At 41.8% G+C, this 24,748-nt stretch overlaps 1 protein-coding gene across 4 annotated transcripts in view; it reads right to left on the bottom strand.

The window, feature by feature from the left end:
• Window positions 1-24,748, bottom strand: part of vwa5b1 (von Willebrand factor A domain containing 5B1) — a 255,866-nt gene that overhangs the window by 86,705 nt on the left and 144,413 nt on the right. For all 4 annotated transcript variants that reach the window (XM_048561543.2, XM_048561545.2, XM_048561546.2 and 1 more), the window contains 4 exons: window positions 18,320-18,434; window positions 17,681-17,866; window positions 10,748-10,937; window positions 8,518-8,717 (listed from right to left, as the gene is read on the bottom strand). In XM_048561543.2, the coding sequence (XP_048417500.1) occupies window positions 8,518-8,717; window positions 10,748-10,937; window positions 17,681-17,866; window positions 18,320-18,434 (691 nt within the window). The remainder of the gene's footprint in view (window positions 1-8,517; window positions 8,718-10,747; window positions 10,938-17,680; window positions 17,867-18,319; window positions 18,435-24,748) is intronic.

Below are 24,748 nucleotides of genomic sequence, written 5' to 3'. Positions count from 1 at the left end.
AAAAGTGGGGGTGAGGGCAGGTGGTGATAGTTGGGACACTCGGTAGGGAATGATGTGGTTGGTTGATGCGAGGGATGAATCTGGTTGGTACCTGGGAGGGTGGATCTGGAGGTGTAATGGGAGGGAGGTGGTGGGGCTGGAAAGGGAGCTGGGGAATGGGTGACAAGGTTATTTGAAATTGGAGAACACTAAGTTCTCTGAAGGGTGCCCAGGCAGAAGATGAGGTTGTAGACATGCTCACTGAACCAGTGGGTTTGGTTGCAAATGTTTCATCACCCTGCTAGGTAACATTGACAATGCATCTCTGAAGCATTGGTGTCCTATCCCACTGGTTAGTTATACGCCTTGGTTCGCTGGGGTCATTGGTATTACTTCCAGTTCTCTTTTGCAGTGATTTCTACATAGGGTCTAAATAATTGTATTTGATGATGGAATTCCGATTGGTATACCAGGCCTACAGAAAGTCCCTGGCATGTCTCTGGCTCGTGCTATGATGGATGTGTTGTCCCAACCGAATTTGTGTCCTTCTTTGTCCAGGTGTATTGAAACCAGTGAGAATTGGTGGGTGGCACGGTGCCTCAGTGGTTAGCACTGCTGCCTCTCAGCACCAGGGACCCGGGTTTAATTCCTGCCTTGGTTGACTATCTGTGTGGAGTTTGAACATTCTCCCCACTTCTGTGTGGGTTTCCTCCGGGTGCTCTGGTTTCCTCCCACAGTCCAAAGATGTGCAGGTTAGGTGGATTGGCCATGCTAAATTGCCCATAGTGTTCAGGGATGTGTAGATTAGGTGGGTTATAGGGCAATGGGTCTGGGTGAGATGCTGTCAGGGTCAGTATGGACTTCTTGGGCCGAAGGGCCTACAGTTTTCACACCATGGGGATTCTATGGTCTAAGTCTCTTAGTCGCCAGTTGGTGTTCATGTATCCGTGCTGTCAGTTTTCTTCCAGTTTGGCCTATGTAGTCTTTTACTTCAAAGGATCCCATACCCAAAACTGGTGTAATATACAAAATACCATGCCAGGACTGAGAAATGCCACATAGGCCAAACTGGAAGAAAATTATCACTACGGATGCATGAACACCAACTAGCCACCAAGAGACATGACTAATTCTCACTTATTGAGGCAAGGGACATGAATTTGATTGGGACAACCCATTGATAATCGCACAAGTCAAACGGAGACATGCAGGGAATTCCTGGAGGCCTGGTATTCCAATTGGAACTCCATCAACAAACACATTGAATTAGACCCGGTGTACAAACCACTGAGAAACAGAATCTGAAGTAATACCAATCATACTAGCAAACTGAGACATATAAATAACAAGCAGGACACAACACCGATGCTTCACCAGAGGCACACTGACAGTGTTACATAGCAGGGCGACGAAATGTTTGGGACCAAAACCATCGGCTCAGCAAACATGCCTACAACCTCATCCACAAACAAAGCTATAAATCTTCTCAAACTATACGGTGTTGTTCTTCAAATCTGCATTTTGAGTCCTCGTGACACTGGAGGAGGCCAAAGATGGACATGTCTCTCTTAGAAATTTGGTGAAGCGCAGGTTCCTATGTTCTGTTCCTTCCTGACCAGTTTAAGTTCCTGCTCTTTAAAACATTGATTTAAAATTTCATTTTTTTGTTTGAAATATTTTACCATAATTTGGCCACTGCTCAGAAGCTTCCCCGTTCAAAATTTCAAAATTTAAAAAAAAAGAACTCCTTACAAATCTAGTTAAAAATCAACATTGCAACATGGTGACTTTAAAAGTGCCATCAGATCTGATTTGACATGAAGAAAGAGTTGGATAGTATTATAACAGGCAGCATTTTCTATAATTCACTTGTGGAATATGGGCATCTCTGGCTGGCCAGCATTCCTTGCCCATCTCTAGTTGGCATTGAGAAGGTGGTGGTGAGCCACCTTCTTGGGCTGCTGCAGTCCTCCTGCTGAGGGTTGACACACAATGTCCTTAGGGAGGGAATTCCAGGATTTTAACCCAATTACGGTGAAGGAACAAAAAGTTGCAGCACAGGAACAGGACCTTCGGCCTTCCAAGCCTGCGCTTATCAAGATCTTCCGTCTAAACCTGTCATCTATTATCTAAAGGTCTGTATCCCTTTGCTCCCTGCCCATCCATGTACCTGTCCAGATACATCTTAAAAGACGCTAACGTGTCTGTGTCTACCACCTCTGCTGGCAACGCGTTCCAGGCACCCGCCACCCTCTGTGTAAAGAACTTTCCACGCATATCTCCCATAAACTTTCCTCCTCTCACTTTGAACTCATGACCCCCCTGTAATTGAGTCCCCCACTCTGTGGGGTTGGTGGGGGGGGGGGGGGGGAAGATTCTTGCTATCCACCTTGACTATACCCCTCATGATTTTATAGACAATCAGGTTCCCCCCTCAATCTCCGTCTTTCTAATGAAAATAAGGTGATATATTTCCAACTCAAGATGGTGAGTGGCCTGAAGGGGCATTTGAAGATGATGTTCCCCTGTTGCCCTTCACCTTCCCTCTGGAATTGATCATGGGAGTGGAAGGTGCTGTCTGAGGATCTTTGTTGAATGTCTGCAGTGCATTTTGTAGATACTGCACACTGCTGCTACTGGGCCTTGTTGGAGGAGGGCGTGAATGTTTATGAATGCAGTGCCAGTCAAGCGTGCTGCTTTGTCCTGGATGTTGTCAAGCTTTTGTGACTGTTTTTGGGGACTGCAGTCATCCAGGCAAGTGGGTAGATTTCCACCACACTCCTGGCTCTGGGAAGTCAGGAGGTGAGTTACTTGCCATAGTATTTCAAGCCTCTGACCTGTTCTTTATAGCCACTGAATTTCTGTGGTGAGGCTAGTTGAGTTTCTGATCAATGATAACTTCCAAGATGTTGATAGTCAGAGATTCAGGGATAGTAATACAATTGAATATCAAGAGGAGGTGGTTAGATTGTCTCTTATTGGTGATGGTCACAGCCTGGCACTTGTGTCATGCAAACGTTACTTGCTACTTGTTAGCCCAAACCTGGATATTATCCAGATCTTTTTGCATTTGAATGCAGGCTTCTTCAGTATCTGAGGAGTTGCAAATAGTGCTAAACATTGTTTGCTGATGATTTCACGTCCCCACTTCTGACCTTATGATGGAGGGAAAGTCATTGATGAAGCAGCTGAAGATGGTTGGGCTGAGGACACTCCCCTGAGGAACTCCTGCAGAGATGTCCTGGAGCTGATATGATTGACCTCCAACAACTATGATCATCATCTTATGTCAGGCATGGCTCCAACCACCAGAGAGTTTGCCTCCTTTTTTTCCCATTTTTCTAGGGCTCCTTCATGCCAGTGCTTGATACTCGGTCGAATGTAGCCTTGATGTCAAGGAGCTGTCACTCCCACCTCCCCTCTGGAATTCAGCTCTTTTGTCCAAGTTTGAACCAAGGCCGTAATGAGGTCAGGAACAAACATTTTTTATTTTATAGAATCCCTAAAGTGTGGAAACAGTGATCCATGGGATCACTTAGTTCTGTATGTCACTTGCTGTTTATACTGTTTGACATGCATATAGTTCTGCTTGGTGGCTTCACTAGTTTGACACCATTTTTGTGTGCACTTGTTACTACTCTCGGAATGTCCTCCTACATTCTCCATTGAATAATGTGCGTAATTTCTGAGGCAAGATATAACAGCACAATTTATAATCAAACTTGGTGCAGAAAAATATACAGAAACAGGAGAGCTAACTTGATATTTCACAGGAACTGTCAGTTTTATGATTATGTTCAGTCTCTGGAGAAGGGTTTGAAAATGTGATTTCCTGATTAAGAGGTAGGAGCGTTACCATCCACATTCTTGTCTCTAGATTTTGCGCAGTAACACTCCAGGCCAGAATTATAAATCTGTGGCATCATCCACAGTGATCTTCTTTCACTGTGGCACTCATCTGAGTTGAGAAGGTGAGTATTTGAGGACCCTAAAATAAAGTTTCTGTTCTTTTATATAGATCAGTGTTTAGTGATGGGAAATAAATGCTGTCCCAGTCAAAGAAATCCACATTTCATGAAAAAATAAAACATTTTAGGTGATGCTTATTCTCAAAAGCTTACTTTACTTCTGTGCTTTTGCAATTAAATAACCAGCTTAGGGATGAGAGGCTTTTTTTATGATTAATGTTTGAAATTCTTCCCTCTACCAAAGCTTTTCAAATCTTTCAGTTTCATTCAATCCCAGAACTTGATATGTTTCTTCTGAGCACGAGGTCCAATTTACTGTCATGTTTGTTGAAGTTGAGGGACTTGCTGTTTTTTTTTTTGCCCTCGCCCTCGCTGATTCTCACAGACTGACATTATCTGTGAAATTCAGTGTCATTTTTAGAAAACAGATTGTAAGCCACTCCTGAAATGGGTTCTATGATGAAGACTTATAAAATATTATGGTTGTTTGGAACTTGGCTTTGAAAGCAGAGGTAAATGTGATTCTGTTTTTCAGTTCTGTGAAGGTGACTATTTTCTTTTTAAGGTCAATGCCTCCAAGAAATTGTGACTTGGGCTAAATGACTAGACAAGCTACCTGCTGAAGTACTTAGTTAGTCGAGCTTTTACAACTTAGAGAAATTGATGGAGCCAGAGACCAGCAGCACATTCAGTTCAGAGGAAAAGATCAAACCAGCAGATGTGTTGTTGACCAGCCTAAAAGGTGTCAAATAACTTGAAAATAACCTGGCACTTTTTTTCTTACAGACCATTGCCAAATTTCAGTAAGTTATCGTGTGTCTCAGGGAAATAGAGTAACAAAGAATCATGAGGTGAATTTCTGAAAATTCACTGAAAAGAAATACTTGCAACCTCATCAGTTGAGTTAAAAAAGAAGTTTAAAAAGTGAAAATGGTGGTAATATCTCACCGGGGTAAAGTGTCTGTTTTTTGCTGTTTACGATAAGACTGTTCTGAATTATTTAATTGATATAGTTTTCACTATTCTTTTGCGTAATAAACATATGTTCTTCTGTTAAAAGTATTCTGGCCACCTGTTCTGAGCATAAGCAGTGACTGACAACCATGGGAACCAAAGTGTAAAACTGAGACAATCCAGCCAGGTTTTGCTGGAACCTGACTTTCCCAGTATTTCCCAGGGATCCATGACACTTCCTTTGGATCCTTCCCTACCCAAAGCTCATCTCCACTGCAGCGTGAAACCATACATAGGCCTTATTTATATCTAAGTAGAAATGTTAGAGTTATTCTGTAAACTTCCAAATTCATTCTCTTTTGAAACTAAATAGACAAGAAAACAAAAATTAATGTTATAACAATCTTGAATCTAATGGAGTTATGGAAAAGGACAAGAATGAACCTGAAAACAAACTTTCAACTTAAGATCAAATGCGATTTGGCAAAAGTGGACTGGAAGCATATACTTTCAGGTAAATCTGTATCAGAACAGCAGGATGCATTCAAGAAGGAAGTATGGCGAGTACAGGGCCAACATGTTCCAACAAAAAAAAGCATCAGAACAATTCTGTGAACAGTGGAAGTTTAGTGACATACAGCATTAGATTAAGGAAGAAAGGGAGGCTCATGGCAGATACCAAGGCCTCCAAACAGCAGAAACTGTAAAGGAATATACAATGTGCAAAAGGGAACTTAAAAAGATCAGGAAAGCTAAAAGGAGACTTGACAAGATCTGTCTTTGGTAATCACTCACTGTCAAGTACGTTAGTACACCTCAGAAGTTCTATGTCACTGGTCTTAAATTCTGTGGGTCCTTGCTTGGGTGATGAGCCCAATCCTAGAGCCACAGCTCCAACCACAAAATCTGACAAGTGTTTCCAGGAAGTGGAATTGGTCCTTGGCCGTGAGATCATTTGAGTGACGTGCAAGTAAATCACTGCTCATGTAGAAGGGTCTGTCCGGGCCTTTGGATGGTGAAGAGGGTCAGATAAAAAGGCAGGTGTTACACCACCTACAATTTCAGGGGAAGGTGCCATGGGGCTATGTGGGGGGTGGGGGGTGGGGATATTGGGAATGAAGCGGAGTGAACAAGGATGTCCCAGAGGTAACGGTCCGTACAGCAAGCCTGAGGCAGAGATGTTGGCCAGGGAATAGGGTGGTGCGTCGAAGTGGCAGACAACTGGAGGCTCAGGGTCATTTTTGTGGACAGAACATAGGTGTTCTGTGAAGCAGTCAGCCAGTCTATGCTTCATTTCCCCAGTGTAGAGGAGACCACATTGTGAGCAGTGAATGCAGTAGACTAGATATTGGGAAGTACAGGTAAAGTGCTGCTTCACCTGGAAGGTATGTTTAGGCCTCTGGATACCGGAGAGGGAGGAGGTAAATGGACAGGTGTAGACCTTCTTCTGTGATTGCAGGAGAAGGTGCTGTGGGGCGGTCGGGAGGTGTTGGGGGTGAAAGAAGAGTGGATGAGGGTGTCCCAAAGGGAATGGACCCTGCTGAAGGCTGACACGGAAGAGGAGGGGAATGTGTATCTAATGGTGGCATCCCACTGGCAGAAATGGCAGCTAATGATCCTCTAGATGTGGAGACTAGTGGGATGGAAATTGAGAACCAATGTGAGGACATAAGAACATAAGAACTAGGAGCAGGAGTAGGCCATCTGGCCCCTTGAGCCTGCCCCATCATTTAATAAGATCATGGCTGATCTTTTTGAAACTCATCTCCACTGACCCACCCACTCACTATAACCCTTAATTCCTTTACTGTTCAAAAATATACCCAGTCTTGCCTAAAACACATTCAGCAAGATAGCTTCAACCGCTTCACTGGGCTGGGAATTCCACAGATTCACAACCCTTTGGGTAAAGAAGTTCCTCCTGACCTCAGCCTTACATCTGCTTCCCTTTATTTTGAGGTGATGCCCTCTCAGTCCTAGTTTCACCTGCTAGCAGAAACAACCTCCCTGCCTCCATTTTATCTATTCCCTTTATAATCTTTTATTTGTTTCTATAAGATCTTCTATAAGGGACAAGGGCAGAAATGTGGTAGATGGAAGGACAAAGTTGAGGGCCCTGTCAACCACAGTAGCATGGGGTTCTCGGCTGAGGGGGAAAAAACGGTGGACACTTATTGCATAGTGTTTTCATGAAACCTGACATTCTAACACTTTTGTGTGAATATTAGTCTATCCATGTTATTTCTGCTGCCCTAGTCACTCTAACACTTGAGCTGTCCTATTATTTGTACCAAATACATCAGTCTGGCTTGCTGTCCGCACAATTGACAATGGGTTACATGACCCACTCTCCATTTGACCTTCTCTTAAAGAGGCAATTCTAAAAGCTGCATCTTCGAAATCTCCCTTTGTAGCAGGATTCTTTAAATCCATAAACCTGATAAAGATTTTAAGTCCTGCCAATTTTTTTGTTTATCAATTAACATCTCCAGGGCAACCAGGAATGGGCAACAAATGTTGGCCAGCCAGCAATGCCCACATCCCACAAATGAATACAGAAAATAAATCTAATTTTTGTGTTCCCTGATGATCTCAAACATAAACTGGCCTTTACCTTTTTCTGCATTCTCAACTTATAGCTATACAATCTAAACTCCCATTTTATTTAGTTGAATAAGAAAGCTGATTCCCTCGGGCTCCTTGAATTTAAAATGAGAAAATCACAGTTGTTGACCCTGTGCTATTACCACTATTTTTATGGTAGTAGGTGACTGGTCAGGTAAAGTTCTATCTCCTGTAGAGTTGTGAATGTCAGTGATTTTGGCATTTGAGAGAGTTGAGCAATAGATAATGAAGGATTTTCCATCTTCATTCAAGAAAGTGAAGGTTTCTGTAACTTTTCACTGCTCTGAAAATGGAATTATTTTCAAAGTAAATTTGGGAATTCACTGTCATTGCTGGGCTGTGCTGATTGGCTAAAATCTAATTGGGGGATGAATTTCTTTAATTTTTACAAAAACACTACTGGGGCAACTTTTGTGGAACAGAAGTCATTTTCAGTAGTTTCTTGTCATTTAAACTCATCTCCTGTGTTTCTTCTGGTTCTTTGAATTTTCCTCTGACCTGCATATAGTGGCTTGAACATCCTTCACCACATGTTGAAAGGTGAGAGTGACTGCCGTTGATATGAAGGCTACATTTAACTGAGGTATGGCATCAAGGAGCCCTAGCAAAACTGGAGTCAGTGGGAATCATAGGGAACACATCTAAGCTTGTCAAAGTCATAGATGGCACAAAGGAAGCTGACAATTGTTGGAGGTCAGTCATCCCAGCTCCTAGAGCGCCCTCACTCACCACCATTTTCTGTAGGGCTGTTAGGGATAGGCAATAAATGCTGGCTCAGCCAGTGATGCCCATATCCCATAAATGAATAAAACAAATTGTCTTTGATTGTGGCCCCTAAATTTTACAAGGCAGAGGCATTTTTGAATTTATTCACGCTACACAGTTGTCATTGTTATTGTCCGGATGTGGTCATAAAATTATTTCACAATTAATTTTTCAAAATCTATATTTCATAACTGCTGAAAGCAATGTCCAGTTAAAGCAAACTTGCCTGAAACTGTCTTTGCCAAGGAGAGACGCTTTCTGGGCTGTTCCAACCAACTAGCTGTTGAGCTTTTGCTCTCCGGAGAGGATGTTTGTGAAATGCTGACGATGGGTCACTGGGTGTGAACGGTCTCTTCGAGGTGTCATTTCTGAATGCATGATTTGTACTAAATGCTCTTCTTCTAGGAGACAATTTTGATTCAATACCTTGAAATATATTTTGAAACATAATTTATAGTTCATTAATTTCAACCTTGCTTTTGAATACTCATTGGATAACTTTTATACTTCCCAAGATTCAAAATATTTCACATATTATTCACGTGTAAGAATGTATTCAGATGCAAATTATAACAAATTTCCCGGATTCTTTGTTTTTCCCCCACATGCACGCCAAGCCAATTCAGGCCAGAGAGTGCTACACATTCAGAGGGTTTCCTTTCTTCATTTTTGTGCAATTATCATACTGAATGGTATATATCTATATAATTTTCATAAGATTCCTAAATAAGAATTGTTGCAAAAATCATGGGGTGGGGGGGGGCACTCCTCTGTTTGATATTGCTGAGAGGATAGAAACTTACATGACTTTGACCACTTAAAATACATTTCACCTCAGTCTCAATTAAGGAACAAGAAAGGGGCAACTTTTCAAGCATATGCTCCAATGTTCCAGCGTAATAGAATAGAACTGAATATCCTCTTGTTGTCATGTGTACTCCTTTTGTCAGAGTACAGTGAAAAGCTTTACCGATGTCTGCCTTCTTATGGCGTCAACTTCAGTACAAGTGCCTAGGTACAATTCTTGGATACATCAGAGGAATAGAAGTAGTTGCATTTCTCAGTGTTGAAAAATAATTTAAAAATAAGACATCATTAAAGGGTTGACCTTGTAGTAAGGTAGGTAATTTCAAATCGACATTACAGTATAGCAGCGAGGAGCAGAGCCCCCACACCAGACCCCAGTACAACAGATGTCCCTGCTCCACTCCCAAGCCCCAGGCCACTCCATTTTGGCACTCAGCTGCTCTAAGGTAAGTTCCAAGACTGTACCCCACGTTGGCTGCTGCTCCAGGGCTCGCTGCCTGCTCTAGGGCTGCTTCCCCGTGTGCTGTTCCAGGGCTTGCACCCCACACCCTGTACCAGGGCTTGCTGCTTATGTCTGGTTTATCCATCTACCTGTTTTATTAATCATTCAAGGATCACTAACTTCCTTCTGACAGCTCAGGTTGGTAATTTCTGAAGAAGCGTCCAGACCAGAAACATCAGCTTTCCTGCTCTTTTGATGCTGCCTGGCCTGCTGTGTTCCTCCAGCTTCACACTGTTATCTCTGACTCCCGAATTGGCAGTTCTTACCATCTCTAGGTAACTGCTTATATCTGGATTTGGACAATGTCCACAGAACCATAGAAGTGAAATGGTCCATCATTGCCTCCTGCCAATTTCCTACTATTTCCCCATTGCCTTGCACATTAATTTGGATAGAAATAATCATCAAATACTCTCTTCAACACTTTGCTTGAAGCTGCCTCCACCACACTTTCCAGCAGTGCACCCCAAACACTAATTACTTCAAAGTGAAAATGTTTTTTGTCGTGAATTACCCTTACTGCCTTTGCAAACCAATTTAAATCTGTGCCGCCTCGTTCTGGATCCTCTAACTAGTGGGAACAGTTTCTGGATGGTATTGTGACCAAGCGTGATCACGGGCTCATCCACATCCCCCACTCACATAATTGCCACAGGATGTTACTGTTCACCCATAAGGAGCTAGATTTCTGGGGTTTTCTTCCAATGAAATTGTGCCTATTGTAGATATTCTAATCAAATCCAACAGGGCTCAAAGTGGGATATTCTGGGTTTGGGTCTCTCTGCCTTAATTTCAGACCAGACAATTAAGTAACCAACTGTCTAAAAAAGGAAGTATCAATGGTTCAACCTCAGTCAAAATAAACGATTTTGATATTTTTGATGTATTGCCATAGGGACAGATTGTTATTACCATGTATCTGATATATTTAGTTTTATCCAGCAGGGCAAAAAAATCTGCTAAGGTTTTTGGAACAATTCTTGTTAGAAATTTTAAGTTTTTTTTTAAAAAAGAAGACACTACATATTATTCAATTAAGTTTGTGATTTTCCATCATGCTGCATATGATAACAATTAGAAAATTTTAGTTGATGCATTCCATTAAACAATTCTATCAAATTAACAATCCCAACCGCAGTTCTATTACCTTCATTTTCTAGGCGTTCGTTAATAGAGATCACATCTTGAGGTTGGTCATTTATAGAGTCCACTACAGAATCTCCGCAGCTTCTTAAATTGTCAGAGCTTATCCGACCAGACTCCTCTTCTTGAGAATGGTAAAACACGGAACTGTTGGATTCCTGAGACCACATCATGCTGTACCTACGCTGTTTGTCCTCAAACAAATAGGGAAATGTCAGGGCTGATTCAGAGGCAAGTTATCACAGAAAACAAAACATATTTTGACTTTGACTCCAGTTTTGAAGAAGCTTCCTCTCTCTCACATGACTAATGTCTGAAACTTCCAAATCTTGTTTCCAATGACTTGCCTGTTGAGTTTCATTAGTTTTCAGCCAAATAATATGGACGATTGTGAAGAATAGAGGAGGGTTAATATCGAGATTGTTGCTAAATTGCTGAGGTACAGACCATTGGTCAGCTGTAGTAGGATGTGTCTCATAGGCTGACAATTATTTTGAACTGTAAGAAGGGAGATGAATGTTTGATAATGCACACTGGTGACCATAGCAACATCCAGATCAGCATCATTTAGCTTGGGTTACTCTTTCCTCTGAGCCGAGAAAATTATTGCTTCAAAACTAATTCCAGAAACTCACCCTATGACTTAATATAACATTTCAATGCTACAGGACTGCTGTACCAGAGTACCTGCATTCCCATTGGCGGAGTTATAAATCACACATTGACAGCAGAGATCCCTGGAATGCTGTGACTTCACTTCAGAAAGTTTGTTTTTCTGCATTAGAAATTATTATTATTATTATTATTAAAAGAATACGAGAATGTAAAATATTTTGTCCAGTTCATCTATATTCTGCATTGTTTATTACCCTGATGCACTTATGCAAAGTATGATTTGCCTGGATAGCACACAAAACAATACTTTTTGCTATATCTCAATGCATGTGACTATAATCAAATCTCTCCTGTAGCAAATGCTGTCAAATAAATGCAGCTTCCAATCTCATTCCTATGAAGAGCCTTAATTCTGCTTCAGCATTAATTATTGGAAATCATTGTAACTTCTTGTCATGACATTGTGAGTAATTTGAATAAGAAAACAGCCATGAAGCATTGACCTTATAATAATACTGTGTAGACAATCATTCATCTTCCTTTCTGTCTTTTCTGACCGTCACTGCTTGCAACTGCTCACTGCAAAATGTTGAGCTCCAAAATTATTAGATTGAAAACCTCTTGAGCATGATAACAGAGCTGATGCCAGTGTCACAGACAGATAAGCATTTTTATTGAAGGTGATAAACACAGAAACAACACAAAGTTATGTCCAGAAGAGTGGCACCAATTCTTCTTTCTTTAAGCAATTATTTCATCTTCAATTGTACCTACATCATTGACTCCTAGACTCTTCCTCTCTTTACAGACAATAAATATCAACTAGTGAGATGGGAATTAGACTTGGATGCTCTCATTCTCTCTCAGGACTCACTTTCTGTAGATTGCATGACTCCTCTTATTCTTAACACCTACAGGGCATAAGAACTAGAGAGGAAGACCAGGTCATTGAACCTGTCAAGCTTGCTCTGCCATTCAAATGGACCAGAGCCAATTTTCTACCATAATGAACTGCACCATCTCTACATTACTTAATGAACTCACATCTAGAAATCTATTGATCACTGTCTTCAGCATATTCAACAATTAAGCTACCACAGCTTCTGGGGTGGAGAATTCCAAAGATTCACCACCTTTTGAGTGAAGAATTTCTCCCTCATCTCAGTCCTAAATAGCCTAGCTGTTATTGTGAGTGTGTCCCCCTTGGTTTTAGACAACACTCTTTCCACCACCCACCCCCCACTCAACCATGGCTAACATCCTTCCTGCATCTACTCTGTAGATCCCGGTACGAATTTTGAAAGTTTCATTGAGATCACCTTATATTTTTCTAAACTCCAGAGAATTCAGGCCCAGTCTCCTCAACCACTCCTCATGATAGAATCCTTCTATCCCTAGAATTAATCTGGTGAGCCTCCATTACTCTCCCTCTATGACAAACCTTTCCCTAGATCAGGAGACTAAAGCTGTACACAATACTCTAGGTGTAGTTCCACACAGGCTCGATGTAACTGCAGCAGAAATCCCCTTAAAATAAAGGCCAGCTGATTTTTTTTTCTCCTAAATGATTATTGCACCTGCATGTTTTCTCATAAATTAATGAACAAGGACAACGGTTCTGTTTGACATTTAGAAATACCAATTTCTCATCACTTTAGAAATACCCTGCCGTTCTGTTTTTCTGAACAAATTTTTTCATGCTATATTGAATCCACTGTCTCTCTTTTACAACTACTCTACCAGGCTAAGGCCCATGAACTCTTCTGTATTCTTTTCACAGCTCGCATTCTCACTTAGTTTTGTCTCAGGATGAAATCTTGGAAATATTACATTTAGCGCCAGATCCTAACAATTGAGACAATTTTGGAATAACTATGCTATCAGAAAGATGTGATTGCACCGGAGACAATGCAGAGAAGATTCACCAAGATATTGCCTGGAATGGAGTGTCTCAGCTGTAAGAAGCTGGATGGGTTAGGTTTGTTTACCCCGGAGCAGAGGTGTGAAAAATTGAGAGGCGGAGCAGAGGTGTAAAAAATTGAGAGGCAGAGACAGAGTGGATTGTGAGAATCCCTTCCACACGGCAGACACGTCTAAGACCAGGGACTTAAACTTAAGGTGAGGAGCAAGGGGGGATCTGGGAAAATATGTTTTCACCCAAAGGGTGGTAGATATGTGGAATGTAACACCAGAGAGGGCAGTGGAGGTAGGTACTCTTGCAACATTTAAGAAATACCTAACGCAAGGCATAGCAGGCTATGGACCAAGTGCAGGTAAATGGGATTAGTCTCGTTTGGTGTTTGTTGGTTAGCACAGACATTGGTGTGCCGAAGACCCTGTTCTGTGCTGCATGTCTCTATGACTCCAGCTGAGGTCTAGCACTTGTAATTCTTTTTATATCTAACCGGTCACAACCTGCCAACATGAGAATAATCCATTTCATTATACTCCCTGTTTTCTGCCCATCATCTTTGGAATTCTCTGGCTCAAAGGGCTGAGGAGTCTGTCATTTGAGTGTGTTCAACATTCCCATCAACTTCATCCTTGGCCTGAGCAATCATGTCCTCTGACAGAAAACAGAAAAGGCTCACATGTTAACTCTCGCTGGGAAAAGTCCTAATGGATTGCTAGAGGCTGGTGAATTAAACATCAGAATAAATCAGAAATGGAGAGAATGAGAATGATTTCAAATTATAGCAACACAGCTATACTGAATGAATCACAGTTCCCAGCTTGATCAAAATTGATTAGTGTCTGAGCTAGTCAGTTCTTTAGAAAATGAGCAGTGTACTTTCCTTAGCTCAGGGCATAGTTGAAAAAATATTGACAACAGCTATTGATACACTCATATTATTTCAGTGGCAGAAAAGACCCTGAGGACCTAGACTGAGATCCTCAGTTGTATATTTATAACAGGCTGCTGGTCAATATCTGGATAATTACAGGTTGATTGATTATTACTGCGGTCTCAAATACTTCAACTTCTGTTGCACATGGGCTGTATTCCAGTGTTTAAACTCATCTTATTAAAAGGTTCCAAGGACACAATTATGGTACCAATGACATTCTAACTTCAGTGTAAAAACTGTATCTTTCTTGTTTTTTTTGGATTATGGGCTGAAATGGGAAAAGGACTGCTTTAAAAACCAAAGACTGTGAAGGGGATTACTGCAGTTTTTAAAGCAAGTTGACAAAACTCATTGTAAGTAGACAATAGACAATAGGTGCAGGAGTAGGCCATTCGGCCCTATGAGCCAGCACCACCATTCATTATGATCATGGCTAATCATCCACAATCCTGTTCCTGCCTGATCCCCATAACCCTCGATTCCACTATCTTTAAGAGCTCTATCCATCTCTTTCTTGAAAGTATCCAGAGAGTTGGCCTCCACTGCCTTCTGGGGCAGAGCATTCCATATATCCACCACTCTCTGGATGAAGAAGTTCTTCCTCAAAATGCTGTTTATATTGTTACTTTAGGGAGGTGATTATGTACCAACTGGAGCTGAAAGTCTGTAGGAAGGTATTTCAATCGGGACAATAATTAGTTGATTGGTCCGTGGAATGGTGACTAGTTGCTGATGACAAAGCCTTTCCACCTGCCAACAGGTGTGTGATTAGCTTGCATGTAGCTAAACAGCTTATACTTGTAAGTTTTTGGACAGAAGCCATTGGCTCACTAGAATGAAAGATGTGACAATGGGAACTGCAGATGCTGGAGAATCCAAGATAATAAAATGTGAGGCTGGATGAACACAGCAGGCCGAGCGGCATCTCAGGAGCACAAAAGCTGATGTTTCGGGAAGGGTCTAGGCCCGAAACGTCAGCTTTTGTGCTCCTGAGATGCTGCTGGGCCTGCTGTGTTCATCCAGCCTCACATTTTATTATCTTAGAATGGAAGATGTGGTTCTTTCCTCTGCAGTTACAAAACATTACACGCCTGAGGAAAGTCAGTTCATTTTCTCTCATCAGTCGTTGTAAGCAATTGCTCGTAACCAATAAACCAGAGACTTCATAAGCATGAATCAATTGCCCTTTGTCTCCTGAAAGCAAGTTGAAATACCTGGAGGAGGAAGATCAAGAAGCAGCAGTTCTGATAAACCAAAAGGATCAGCTCAGATAACTCTGTGAACAGGGATTCCCTTTCCATTCTTTCCCTCTGCCCTTAAGACCCATTTTCCTTCAGTCACTATCTATGTGTGTATAGGGAGTTTTATAAATTGGTTAGTGTTTTAACTAGTAGAATTATATGTCAGTTATTAAATAGTAATTCTTGTTAAGTTCAGAAACAAAGCCCATGCTGGGTCCAAAAGACTGGGAATTTGAGGAATTTTGTGTACTTTTTATAAAGTCTTTTACTTCTGTAGCAGGAATTGATTTCCAGCACACTCCTCAGTGAAGCATTCCATGAGTTCCGACTGAGAGTTTGTCATAGAATTTGAGATTCCATCTCTGAATAGTGCACACCACAAGGAAGAGGCAGCTGAACACCATTTGGCTTTCACGAATTGTGTTAGTCACTTTGAATGACATACCCATGTTGTCATTTCTTTTACATAAATGAATGTAAACTGGTTTGGTAACATCCTGGGGTGCTGGGTTTGCTGGTGGGACAGGCAATGAAGAAGAATTGGGAACCCAAATGAAGAATTGTACTATCTGCATGAAAACAGGAAAGCAGGATGTGATCCTAAACAATTTCCCACCTTCCATCATTAAGACATTTTTTAGAGATAGCACCATCATCGATTTCTTGAGTTTATTCAGACATTGCCTCAAAGGTGCTCAGAGAAAATACATCTGATGATGCCTTCAATCAAGACGGTCACATAATTTGAAACCAGTTAAGTGGGCCAAACCAGGTATTATGTTATATGGCACAGTCTTAGCAAGGAAAGGGGTATAAAGAAAAGATTTAGTGAACTGTTCACTACTGCAGGTGGTGTCAGGCGGATTGATCACCTGTTCCAGACCACATGCTGGGAAAGCTGAAACAGCCAAGGGGGCCTCCAAAATATCCACCTTCTTCCTTAACCGAGATTTCCCCAGCACCGTTGCCGACTGGGCCCTCAACTGGATCTGACCCATTTCATGCACTTCCGCTCTCACTCCTTCTCTTCCTTCCCCCAACAACGATGAGGTTCCCCTTGCCCTTACCTACCATCCCACCAGCATTCACATCCGGAAGATCATCCGATGCCATTGCTGCCACCTCCAGCAAGATGCCACCATTAGACACATTATCCCCTCCCCTCCCTTGTCTGCTTTCCGCGGGTCCACTCCCTCCGAGACACCCTGATCCACACTTCCCTCACCCCCAACATCTCCCCACAGCCCTACAGCACCTTCCCCTGTAACCGGCGAAGGTGCAACACCTGCCCATTTACCTCCTCCCTCCCCAGTATCCAAGGGCCCAAACATACCTTCCAGGTGAAGCAGCACTTCACCTGCACTTCCCAGAATCTAGTCTCCTGCATTTGCTGCTCACAGTGGGGTCTCCTGTACATTGGGGAAGTGAAGCATAGACTGGGTGATCGTTTCGCAGAACATCAACATTCTGCTCGCAAAAAAGACCCTGAACTACCTGCTGCCTGCCACTTCAATGCATCCACCCTGTTCCCTGGCCAACATCTCTGTCTCTGGCTTGCTGCAGTTTTCCAGCAAAGCTCTGCACAAGCTGGAAGAACAACACCTCATTTTCCGCTTGGGGATCTTCTGGATTCAATATACTTTTGTAATTTTAGGGTCTAAACTCTCCTATGCCCCAGCCCCCTATCCCTCAACCAGGCCTTGTTATCATGTAGCCTGCCATCACACACCCGCTGTTGTTAGTCACTAACAGTCCCCATTAACAAATATTCACCCTCCCAGCCTGATCATACCAACTCCTTTGTCTATCCAACAGCTCTTCTCCCTCTTTAGGCTCCATCCTATCATTTACTCCCTATCCCACGCTCCTCCTTATTTTCTGCATATAAACTGGCATTTTCCCAGCTACCATCAGTTCTGAGGAAGGATCACTGGACCCAAAGCCTTAACTCTGACCTCTTCTTCACAGATGCTGTCAGACCTGCTCAGCTTTTCCAGTGACTTCTGTTTTTGAACTGAGACAGAGCCTGATTTGTGAGATCTCAAAGCAACAGTGTCATATTGAGGATGTGCTATTATTTATATATTAGAATACAGTTATTCACAGCTCAGCATTAAAGCCGTAAGCATTGTGCACTGCAATTTTCTCAATGTGCGCTTTACGTTTAAACAAGTCATTGCAAGGCTGATGGATCTTAACAACATACTAAGATGGGTTAAGTTTCATACTTACTGATTTAAGGTTCGAGTGATACCTTGATGTGTCGCACACAATACAGTATCCAATGAGTCTGTCTCCAGGGTATAAGAAAATTGGTTCCACTGGTGAAAGGAGTACCTCAGTTGTTGCAGGAAAGAACCACTCAGTGGTGATATCACTGAGAACAGGTGCCATTGCTTTCTTCAGTGATTTTACCATCTACCAAACAGAAAATTAGTTTATTATTCTCTTTGTCCAATTTGTGTGTCTAATCCTGGAAGTGGAAAATCTCTGTCTCATTCCTACTTGACTCTGCTGCTAAAGTCAGGACAGGAAGATACAACCAGTTAACCACTAGATAATACCAGTCAGACATTTTTACAAGGATAGTCCTCCAGACACAAAAATTGCTAGACTCATTGAGTTAGTCTTTATTTTGATCTGTATTTTTTTCACAAATTGATTATATTTTAATGACCTACAGTCATTGTTAGAAATCACTTGCAGCATTTACATTCTAACTTTAACCAGAATGTATCTAATATTTAGTTTGTGAGATTCAAATCTAATTTGGCTAATCTCCAATTTATTATTTACCATGTTTTAGTCAGTGATACTAAATCATAGTTAAAGAATTCTCAGTAAATGTCTTCAAAAATATCTATTTTGTACCTTTGGCTGTAACCTTTCCCCTTCTGCAAGAAATTCTGCTGCTCCTTTGGAAGCAGAAGCTAATCCCTGAACAAGTCTTCTGCAAGTACTCTGTCCAATTCCAAAAGTATAGCACCTGAGGTCAAAAAGTAGTGTGAAAGTTATTTGCGAAAACATATCCAGTCATACTGACAATTCACTGCAGCTAGCAATTTCCATTCTCTTCCGACACTCTGCCAGAAATAGAAATGGAACAAGAGTGAAAGGCCCGATAAGTGTCCCACATTCCTCACTATCCAAATGTATTATTTTGCCATAAGCAGTATTGTCTTAACTGACATATTTACATATAATTAATCAATATTCAACCAAAATGAAATAATTACGTTTAAAGGTGTAAACTTTTGCAACATCACAAGCTGGTCTTGCAATGTGTTTGTTTTCTTTTTAACGCAGTATTTAATTAATTGTCCACTTTTGAACAATTGCTTGAATGCCTTGGCCAATGGTATGCTGGATGTTTAATGAAGTAAGTTAGATTCTTTGATAAGTTATCATGTTGCTGCAAACAATTTGACAACACTTCAACAGTATTTCTGTTTGAACCGCCAGAACTGTACAATCCCAGAATGGAAACAGGGACTATTATTACAGTTAGATACAGAACAGTCTTTATCCCAGTGTCCCAGGACCATGTTGGGGATCTTGCAGGAGAAGGAGTTGTGAGAGCCAGGAAGGGGTGTGAAGATGAGATGGGGAGAGGGTCTTAATCTGAGGCAACTGGGGAGGCAATGGCCTAGTGCTGTTATTGCTGGACTGTTAATCCAGAGACCCAAATAATAGTTCTGGGGACCTGGGTTTGAATCTCACCATGGCAGATGATGGAATTTGAACTGAATAAATATCTGGATTTAAGAGTCTAATGGTGGCCATGAATCCATTGTCAATTGTTGGAAAAACCCAACTGGTTCACTAATGTCCTTTAGGGAAGGAAGCTGCCATCTTTACCTGGTCTGGCCTATATGTGACTCCAAACCCACAGCAATGTCATTGACTCTTAACTGCTCTCTGGGCAATTAGGGATGAACAATAAATGCTGCTTAGCCAGTGATGCCCACATCCCATGAATGAATAAAGAAAGTAGATTTTTGTGCTTGTTCAGAGCCTTGTTCAAGATCGCTAATGGAGGCCAAATAATACTTTCCAGTTACATCCAATTTCCTGATGCTGTAGAAGGTGAGCTCAGCTGTCTTGAGGCAAGTGACACACAGAATGTCATGCCATTACTGTCGGCATATTTACCCCTGTGTCTGCCTGTGTGGGGGTACATCCAAAGACTGAATTTGCCCCCAGTTAATAAGCTTATGCCCAGTGGAAGGGGGAGGTTTTAAGAGGGCAGGTAATGTAGAAACAAGGGAAAGTATGACATTTCGTGGCTACTACTGATGTGCACAGGACACGACCCTCTCTTTCTTCTAGCCCTTTCCATTCAGAAAATAACATTCCCACCATTGCCCGCCTGCCCCTATCAACTACACAGCCCTATCCCAGGCAGCGTCAATTCCAGGTCAATGGAATTGTTGACATGTATAACTGACTGTTCATTATATATTTCAATATGACAGGTGAGCTGTCAATTTTGGCACCTTTCCAATTAGTGTATTGTAAAGATGAGCTCAGGAGTGGCTGGGAATTCAGCAGGTTAGGCACCTAATTTATTTTACATGCTCAGTCAGGGATCTACAAACCCCAGGCCAAAATACCACAGGCCGGAGGTGAATCACTGTTTTATTCAGGATGCCTTTACCCAAATTCTGCATTATCTTTGGAAGCCTCATCATTAATGAGAAAGTGAAGCTTGAGACAATGGGGAGAATCTGCTCTCTCAGGGCTTTTGGGTTTGGTGGCAGCTGTGCAAGTGAATGTCTATCTTGTATTATCACCCAGTCAGCAGCTCATTATATGCATGTATGGGAAGCAAGGCAAGTATTGTGCCAGGGGAGTACAGGAAGTCAATACCCACTCCATTATTTTTCCAGATCAAAAGTGATCCTCTACACCTAAAGGAATCCCCAAATGCACACCCACTCCCTGCAAGACTGAAGCATCCTGGGACACTCACAGTGGATAGTGCAATAAACTTTCTGGCCCTTTCACCATAGCCAGCCCCACGCAGACTTTCACTTGTGGCCAGCCTCCTTGACCAGGTCCATTACTCTGCAGGCTCCATCCTTCCTCACTCATCCTCTGTGCTCTGTGTATTTAGCTTACGGCCAGCTTATCCCAATCATGGCCTGGTAAGGACTGCCCAAAATGCACAAGCAGTAGCGACTCACTCCAAAACCGGCCAGTGCACCACCTCATTAGGAATATGAGCAGGAGGTAGCCACTCAGCCCTTCCAGCCCACTCTGCAAATCAATGAAATCATGGCACACCTTCCTTTGATTTTTTTAATCTGCAGGAACCTATCAATCTCTGTATTTAACTGTCAACTATTGAGTCATCGTAGGCCTTCAGGGACAGAGTTTTCAGAGAGTTTTAAAGATTCATCCTTTTGAGTGACATAGTTCTTCACGATTTCTCTCTTACATAGTTTGCCTCTTATTCTGAGACTGTGCCCCTAGTTCTAGCTTTCCAACCCTCCCCTCCTCTCCAAGCTGAAGTGGAGGGTTGGGGGGGCATCCTTTCTCCATCACTCCCATCAAGCGCTGTAAGAACGATCTGTGTTTGATTGAGGTTACAATTTATTTTTCTCAGCTCTAGAGAATATCAGGCCAGTACTTAGTTAAAGATAGAAATTGCTGGAAAAGGTCAGCAGGTCTAATAGCATCTGTGGAGGGAAATCTGAGTGACCTGTCATTAGAGCCATCTCACCCAAGTTTCCTCCAGCAATTTCTGTTTCTGATCCTTGCAATAAATTCCATTTGCCTTCTTCATTACTTCCTGAAGCTGCAATGGTAGCATTTAGTGTTTCGTGCACAAGAACACCCATACTCCTCTTCATTACACTTCCTTTGTAGTATTAATTTAAATAATAGGCTGCCTTTAGATTTTTCATACCAAAGTGCATGACTTCATACTTTCCTACATTAAACTCCAACTGCCAAGTTTTTGTCAACTCACTCAACCTAACACTATCCTGAATTAACTGCAGAGAGGCTGTATCTTAGCACCAAGTCACCCTTTAATTACACACATAGTACTGTAACAAACCAGTTTATATCTGCCAGCCAGGGCTCCCTGATTGGCCCAGGTTAGCCACCCCAATCAGGCAACTCATTCTCAATGAGATCCAGCTGGCATCATTCCAGTCACTACACCGCCCCTTGCAGCCTCTTTATGTCCTCATTGCAACATGACCTCCCACTTTTTTTTTCATCAGCAAATTTGGTTACATTACACTCTGTCCCCTCCTCCAAGTTTTTAATAAATACCGTAAATATTCGAAGCCTTAGGACTGATCCTTGTGACACTCCACTAGTTATGTCTTTCCAACCTGAACAATTCTGTTAATTTCAAGTCACACTGTCTTCTATGTGTTAATCAATTCTCGATCCATCCTTGTACATTATCCCCAGGAGAGGTTGAATTTCCCCATTCTTCACCGGGCAGTCTTGCCATCCGGGATCAAGTCTGGTATATCTTTGCCTTCTTCATGGCAATAAGGAGTCCAAAACTACACATAGTAATTTCAGTAAGGGCCAACCAAGTTCCTATACAATTATAGGAAGTCTTCACTACCCATAAACTTAAATCCTCTTTCAACGAAGGATAATATTCAAATAGCTCGCTGAACCATAGCCTTTAGGGCATCCTGGTCCCATTGTACATTCTAAACTTTACAAACCCCCACCAATTTATGAATTACTCTGCACATAAGTTCTTCCTATCAACATAGGTAACTTCACATATTCCACATTCCGTCCCTTCTTGCCATTTACTAAGCTTGTCCAATCCTGATATGTTTCACTTCTTCCTCCCCATGCACATTCTGCTTAGCTTTGTATCACCTGCAAGTTTGGATATATTACATTTGTTCTCCATATCCGAATCATCATTTTGTATTGTGAACGGCTGGGGCCCAAATACTGGTCCTTACAGTACCCGACTAGTCATAGTCTGTTAAAGCGAGAATGATCCATTTATTTCAACACTCCCTTTTCTTTCTGTTAGCCAATAATTAGTTCATTAATTCTTTTGCTATCAATTTTGTTAGTACAATCCTCAAAACTCTTCAACAATTTTGTCAAACATAATTTCCCATTTGCAAATCCACATTGAAAATATCCAATCAGATCATTTTTATCCAAGTGCCCATTCATCGCGTCCTTAATGATAGATTCCAGCACTTTTCCTAAGCCTGACCTGAGGCTAACAGGCCAGTAGCTCCCTATTTTCTCTTTTGCTCTTTTCCTAAACAATGACATTTGAAAATGTCTAACCTGCAGGAATCACTCTAGAATATTGGATTATTCGAAGATATTCACAATGCATCAACTATTGCTATAACTGTCTACCTCAAAACTCTGATATGTAGACTGTAAGGTTCTGGAGATTTATCAACTTTCAGAATCATTAATTTCTTTAATGCAACCTTTTATTGATAGTAATTGCCTTCAACTCCCAATCCTCCACAATTACTTAAACCTTCATTTCTGACAGATTTCTTGAATATTTCTTGGTAAAACAGAGGCAAAATAATCATTTCGTTTATCTTCCATTTCTTTATTCCTCATTATAAATTCTCCCAACTATCTTTGTTTTTCACTACAATGCATTCATATTCTATTCCATTTTCTTCTCATGTTCTTCATCCCTCCTTGGATACATTATCTAATTAGTCATCTAGATAGCTGGAAAAAATATCTTTATTTCATAAAAACCAAAAGAACTGCGGATGCTATAAATCAAGAACAAAAATAGAAGTTGCTGGAAAAGCTCAGCAGGTCTGGCAGCATGCTGAGCTTCTCCAGCAACTTCTGTTTTTATTTTTATTTTATGTTGTGTCTCGTGCAGCAGACGATCACAGTGACAGTTCACTTCTCCAGCCTCTATTATAAACAGGGTGGGGTTCAGTATAATGATAAAATAATATCTCGTTTAGAGTTCTTTGGGTATCCTTGAAGCCTGTGTTCTAACTTGAGACCAAGCTTTATCAGTTGGCTTTATGGAAATATAGATGCAAAGAAAATAGAAACAGGAGTGCTGAGTGGATGACCCATCTCGGCTTCCGCCAGTGGTCCCCAGCATTACAGATACCAATCCTCAGCCATTTCGATTCACTTCCCATGATATCAAGGAAATGTTAAGGGCACTAGATACTGCAAAGGCTACGGGCCCTGACAACATTCCTGCAATGGTACTGAAGACTCATACTCCAGGACTTGCCGCTCCCCGAGCCAAGCTGTTCCAGTATAGTTATAACTCTGGCATCTACCTGACAATGTAGAAAATTGCCCAGGTATGACCTGTACATAAAAAGCAGGACAAATCCAACAAGGCTGATTATCCCCCCATCAGTCTCCTCTCCATCATCAGTAAAGTGATGGAAGGTGTCAGTAACAGTGCTATGAATAGGCATCTGCTCAGCAATAACCTGCTCAGTGACACCCAGTTTGGGTTCCACCAGGGCCACTCAGCTCCTGACTTCATTACAGCCTTAGTTCATACATGGACAAAAGAGCTGAATTCCAGAGGTGAGATGAGAGTGATAGCCCTTGACATCAAGGTTATATTTGACTGAATGTGGCATCAAGGAGCCCCAGCAAAACTGGGATCAATGGGTATCAGGGGGCAAACTCTCTGGTTGGAGTCATCCCCGGCACATAGGAAGATGGTCATGGTTGTGGGAGGTCAATCATCTCAGCTCCAGGGTATCTCTGCAGGAATTCCTCAGGGTAGTGTCCTAGGCCCAATCATTTTCAGCTGCTTCATCACTGACCTTCCCTCCATCATACAGTCAGAAGTGGGATGTTCATCAATGATTGCATAATGTTCAGTACCCATCATGACTCCTCAGATACTGAAGCGGTCCATTTCAAATGCAACAAAATCTGCACACTACCAAGATTTGGGTTGATAAGTGGCAAGTAACATTCACGCCACACAAATGCCAGGCCATGACCATCTTCTTTAGGAGACAATATAACCTCTGCACCTTAACATTCTATGGTGTTAACATCATGAGTCCCCGCTATAAACATCATTGGAGTCACCAGAAACTCAACTGAACCCATAACAAAAACACAGTGGCTACAAGAGCAGTTCAGAGGCTAGAAAGATTTCAGTGAGTAACTCACCTCCAGATTCCCAAAAGCCTGTCCACCATCGACAGGGCACAAGTCACGAGTGTAATGGAATACTGTCACATTGATAGTAGGAACTGCCAATGCTGGAGAATCTGAGATAACACAGTGTGAAGTTGAATGAACACAGCAGGCCAGGCAGCA

This window comes from Stegostoma tigrinum, chromosome 28, assembly GCF_030684315.1.
Source record: "Stegostoma tigrinum isolate sSteTig4 chromosome 28, sSteTig4.hap1, whole genome shotgun sequence".
Taxonomy (NCBI): Eukaryota; Metazoa; Chordata; class Chondrichthyes; order Orectolobiformes; family Stegostomatidae; genus Stegostoma; species Stegostoma tigrinum.
Note: the sequence above shows the minus strand (reverse complement) of the source record. Positions and strands in the feature narration are given on the sequence as shown.